Here is a 5,710-nt window from a genome sequence, read left to right on the forward strand (position 1 = left end):
TACTGCTAACATGCTAATGTTAACTGCTAGTGTATCAGCGTTAAAATGCTAATGCTAACATGTTCATGTTAACATGCTAATGCTAACATGCTAATGTTAACTGCTAGCCCATCAGCGTTAACATGCTAATGTTAAAATGCTCATGCTAACATTGTAATGTTAACATGCTAATGCTAACATGCTAATGGTAACTGCTAGCACATCAGCGTTAACATGCTAATGTTAACATGCTAATGTTAACTGCTAGCGCATCAGCGCTAAAATGCTAACATGCTAACGTTAACATGGTAATGTTAACATGCTGATGTTAATTGCTAGCGCTTCAGCGCTAACATGCTAAGGATAACATGCTAATGCCAACAAGCTAATGCTAACTTGCTAATGCTAATTGCTAGCACATAAGCGCTAGCTGCTCCTGTGTCTAAATAAACATGTTAAAAATTACTATTTGAGGTGTGCTTTTTGAATACAAACCCCCAGCAACAGCCCACTGGTCAGTCTCAAAATTTCTGCAGGAATTTTCTTGTACTGAATTTTCTGAGCAGTGTCAGTAATAATGCATGGGGACAACAGGGCCAAAGTCAGGCACACTCAAAATTTCTTTAGAAATGTTCTAGTTTAATTTAGTATTCTGCATCCTCTCCTCCTCTCCTCTCCTCTCCTCTTCCCTCCTCTCCTCTCCTCTTCTCTCCTGTCCTCTCTTCCAGCGTGGATTTTGTCAAATGGTCTTCTCAGGGGATGCTGAGGATGAGTCCAGATGCCATGAATTCACTCTTCAAACCCACCATAGACCACATCATCCAACATCTCAGTAAGCTGTTAACCTAAATACCTGCAACCCACACATGCACACGCACACACACACCTATCACCTTAATGGTTAAACAGGCTTGCATGTTTTTGTTCCAGTAATCATTGTGTCTTCTTGTGTGTCTCTTGGCTTTCACTTCAGAAATGAGAGATCCAATATCAAACCTTGTCAAATGATGAGAAATGACTGTTTGTACTTGGTGTGTAGGAGACATGCAGCTGGATTTACAGGATGTGTCATCATTTCTATTACTACATTGTCAGATGTAATTCTAGTTGAGGTAAAACTGTTTAAAGTGGGTCTGCAGTCTGCATTCACATTCAGGCAAACATTCCACAGTCGAAAAGAAGACGGAATGACCGGACAGCAAATAGTTCAGCTGATTAAACAATAGCTTCTATTGTTACATTGACAGTATTTTCTGCCAGCCTGACCTAACTTAGCCTCTCTGCTCTCGTCCGCTAATATGATATCCAGTTTCTATCATCTACCTGAATCCCTTTTAATGCAGCATACGTAAGTGTATGCCTGCTTTCCCTTCCAACTACTAGTGACAACATGCTTTTAACACTGTGTGATGTAATGTAGCATGGCACACTGTTACCAAGCTGTGTGGTGTGTGAGCAGAGATTCAGGATACTTACACCAGTGCAGTTAAATATTTCCTTCTTCAAAGATCTGGAGTGGACTCAATTTCAGATTCATTCAAAGAATGTATGAGTTTAAAACCAGACAGTAGCACTATGCTACAGTAACTGTTACACATTAAATGTCCATCAGGGCACATCAGTGAACAAAAACATAATTACATCATCATAGTGAACTCCTTCTTGTAACACTCAGTTCATTCTGTTTTTCTCCTCCAGCCGAGCTCTTCGAAAAGCCAGAGGTGAGCGACATTAAGTTTCTGTTCTTAGTAGGAGGTTTCGCTGAGTCCCCCCTGCTGCAGCAAGCTGTCCAGAACATGCTCCAAGGCCGTAGCCGCATCATCATACCCCATGATGTTGGTCTCACCATTCTAAAAGGTGCTGTGCTGTTTGGCCTGGACCCCAGCGTCATTAAAGTCCGCCGCTCACCTCTCACATATGGGGTGGGCGTCCTCAATCGCTTTGTGGAGGGGAAGCACCCACCAGAGAAGCTGCTGGTGAAGGATGGCACGCGCTGGTGCACTGACGTCTTTGACACCTTCATTGCTGCTGACCAGTCTGTGGCACTTGGTGAGATGGTAAAGCGGAGCTACACACCAGCCAAGCCCTCTCAGCAGGTTATCGTCATCCATGTCTACTGCACGGAGAAGGAGATTGCAGGGTTCATCAGTGAACCCGGCGTGAGAAAGTGTGGGACACTTCGTTTGGATGTGAGCGGAACTGAAAGCACAGCACCACGGCGTGAGATCCAAACGCTCATGCAGTTTGGTGACACAGAGATTCGTGCCATGGCGGTGGATGTGTCCACTGGACGCACCGTCAAAGCTAGCATTGACTTCCTGAGCCATTAAGAGGGGAACCAGAGAGCTAAGCAACAAAATAGTTGGAAGCAATGGAAATGAAAACATACAGCTTACACACACACACACACACACACACACACACACACACACACAATCACAATAAGCTGGGGATATTTAGTGAAAAGTGGTTAATGTTAATGAATCCCAAGGCTCGGTTCGTCACAGTTTAAGCGTGGGTGGTAGACTGTCTGATGAAAGGGTTAAACTTCGGCTCAAATTCAGGCTAACATTCAACTGTAGAATCCAAGTTACAACAAAGAAAAGGACAAACTGGATGAGTTCAGTGTGTTGTAGATCCATCAAGATTCAGGCTTCTTCACTGTTGATGTCTGATCACTTCTCCTCAGTCTAATGCATCTTTACATGTGTCACTTGTTTTTTCATTTTGTATGTTTAAAGTACCAAACAGATCGTAACATGTCATCAATTTTGATTAAAGGTCTTAATACTACTCTACTTAATCAGCATCCTCACTACAGTTCTGAGGATCATATTAGTGGTATTGCATGATTCAAACATGATGTAAACTGTTATACACCAAAGCACTCCACTGCAATGAACACGCTTAGTTTAGCTTAGCTTAGCTTAGCTTATCTTAGCTTAGCTTTTGGTCTATTTGAGTTCGCCAAATCCTAAAGACACATGGCCAGCTCACTTCCTTCCTGTGTAAAAAACAAAACAAAATATGGATACATCGGGCATGGCCACAATACACTTTAATTCAATTCAATTTTATTTATATAGCTTAATATCAAAACAGAAGTTATCTCAGGACACTTTCCATATCGGGCAGGTTTAGACCATACTCAACTCAGACAGATTCTTGTTTATTTAGATTTTAGAGATGTTTTTCACCTCCACCAGCTCCTGACAAAAAATCTGTCTCTTTAGCTGCTAGATTCTCCGCTATGTTCACCAGCTGGTCTCTAACCATGTCTGTCTGCAGTTTGCTGTACGGGAGCTAATATACAGTTGCCTGTGACACTGAACCAAACTGTAACACTGCGTACAATAAAACCAAACCAATATTCTTAATGATGCCCATGGTGAGGGAAACCACAGTTGAGTGACATTTCTTATGGCATCACAACAAGCATTGCAAACTACGTATATGGCCATTTACTGATTGAGAAAAAGGTTTTTGTTGGACATCTTCACTTGTTGCTGTTGACATTACCTACTTAAATACTCTAGAATACTGACGCACAGCAGTTACCATAAATGTACTGATATCCATCCCAATGTGGACAATAGGACATCAATCTAAAAACTGATGACATGCTTTAGGGAATGACTGGCAACAATGTCAAGTATCTGATCTTAATAAATAGTTGGACAAATATATAAATAGGCCATGTCAAGTCAAAACCACTTTAAGAGTTCCACAGTTAAATCTGTATCCGAGGCTAAAAGCAATTATAGCCATCAAATGCGCTCAGTTATTGTCTTTATTTGTTTCTGCTTCTGATGATGAATCCAGGTGTGACAAATAATGAAGTATGTTTATTTCTGTAAATACAGTATTTAAATATTGTACAGATTTTTAGCGTTGTTTCAGCAGCTTGTGTGTGTGTGCGTGCTTCCACATGAACATCTCTTAACGTTTTTTTTCTCACCAGCCATAGCATAAGCGGCCGAGGCAGGTTTGATTGCTATATTCATTTAATGTGAGAGATTGGATGTGTTGCCTGTGCCTTTTTCTTTTTTTTTTTTTTTTGCAATCACAAAGGAAACTTGAATACCTCCGTCCTTAAAAAAAGGATCTCAGTAAATGAGTCTGCTGTTGGTTTGTAAAATGGTAGCAGTATTTGAATGTGTCTAGTCCCCTTTTCCATCTGCAATAAGAATTTCATAATTACTTATTACATATTCAATGAAGACAATGTGCTCAACCAACTGGGACGAACTTGAGCCATTGAATTTAGCAGAAATGGTTGTTTCTGTGTTAAAGACTGAGACATAGTCAGCAATAATCATTCAAGTAAAAAGCCACTGTTCCAGATAATTATGAAAAGTTAAAGTAAATGAATTCATTAAATGAGTGCCTAGTATGAATGAAATGTGATGTCAAGATTCACTCAGCCCATTAGATGATTTACTTAGCTTTATATGTAAGTCTGAATTTAGACGTAATCACTGAGCCTCACACTGAGTCATTGAAGGCCTTTTACACATCTCGATGTTTAACATGTTCAGCTAACATCCTGCTCACAGGTTGACTTAGTGGGTTGACTGTGAGGTATCTCTTATCTTAACTTGACAAACTGCAGCAACACTGGTCAAAAAAATCTCCTTGTCCTCAATCCAGCCTGTGGGTGTGGTATCCACATCATGCAGTGGATACCTTTGCATGTGGCTCGTTTCAAACGTGTAAAAATGCTCAATTGGTGTTAATTTGTTCATTAATTAGAAGGTGCATCAGCTAATATGATAGTTTACTTTGCTTTTCTTTAGGGTGCAAAGGTCCCAGTATGTTTCAAAATAACTCTCTAAGAACTTTTTGTTTTTGCTGCTCCTTGTACTCTGAATGCACTGTGATGATTGATGCTGTTACGGAACAGTCTTGGCTGACAGACATTCTCCCTGAAGTCATGTGACAAGTAGTTGCTATTAAACACAGTGTGAAGTATACATGATTGTGTCAGAATCTAAAAAAACTGATTTGACAACACAGTGCAAAAGTGTTTTATTTTCATGAGTGATTGCACCGATCCCATTCAGATTCTGCTGTGACCCAGCCCATACAACTGGTTCAGCACATCCTGCTGTGGCAGTTACAGTTCAATGCTTATCCCTGACCACAAGTGTTATCATATCCTAACACAACTCAATGAGGCAAATGTTGTTTACAAGACTTTAAACAAGTCACTAAGCTAGCTAATTATCATTGAGCTAGACACGAAGCATCATGTTAAGAAGCAATGCATTGCTTTGATACACTTTCTGTGAGTCATTGAAGGCCTTCTGGCTTCCGTGAGTTGCTTGGCTCGTGAAAGGCCTAAGTAAATGTTGAGTCATTGGTATTGATCAACAATCCCCACAGGCACATTGGTGATTTTGTGCTGTAGTGTTTCCAGGATCTTGCTATCTTAATTAGATCTTACAGACAGTTTTCAAAAGCTATTTTCTTCGATTCTTAATTTGAACTGTGAACCACAGTGTCTCGCTTTTCAGTGTCAATGTACAAAGTCGGACAATCTGCTGCCCTGTGCACTCTTTCTGCAATGCATGTATCGCATGTGTCACATAGGAATGACTGAACAACTAGCAGCAGACAACAAGTTGATTGCTATTACACAGAATCAAAGTTTACCACTGATGATGATGGTGATGATGACGATGATGGTTATGTTTTGTGGAATAAACTGTGTGCTGCTCAGCCTTGTCAC

General features: G+C 40.5%; 1 protein-coding gene across 1 annotated transcript; it reads left to right on the forward strand.

The window, feature by feature from the left end:
* Positions 1-666: 666 nt before the first annotated feature.
* Positions 667-4,045, forward strand: LOC104939752 (heat shock 70 kDa protein 12A). Its single transcript, XM_010756304.3, has 2 exons — positions 667-811; positions 1,678-4,045. The coding sequence occupies exons 1-2, from the start codon at positions 739-741 to the stop codon at positions 2,307-2,309; spliced, it is 705 nt and encodes a 234-aa protein (XP_010754606.3). The 5' UTR covers positions 667-738; the 3' UTR covers positions 2,310-4,045.
* Positions 4,046-5,710: the final 1,665 nt, after the last annotated feature.

Source organism: Larimichthys crocea, chromosome I (assembly GCF_000972845.2).
Source record: "Larimichthys crocea isolate SSNF chromosome I, L_crocea_2.0, whole genome shotgun sequence".
Taxonomy (NCBI): Eukaryota; Metazoa; Chordata; class Actinopteri; family Sciaenidae; genus Larimichthys; species Larimichthys crocea.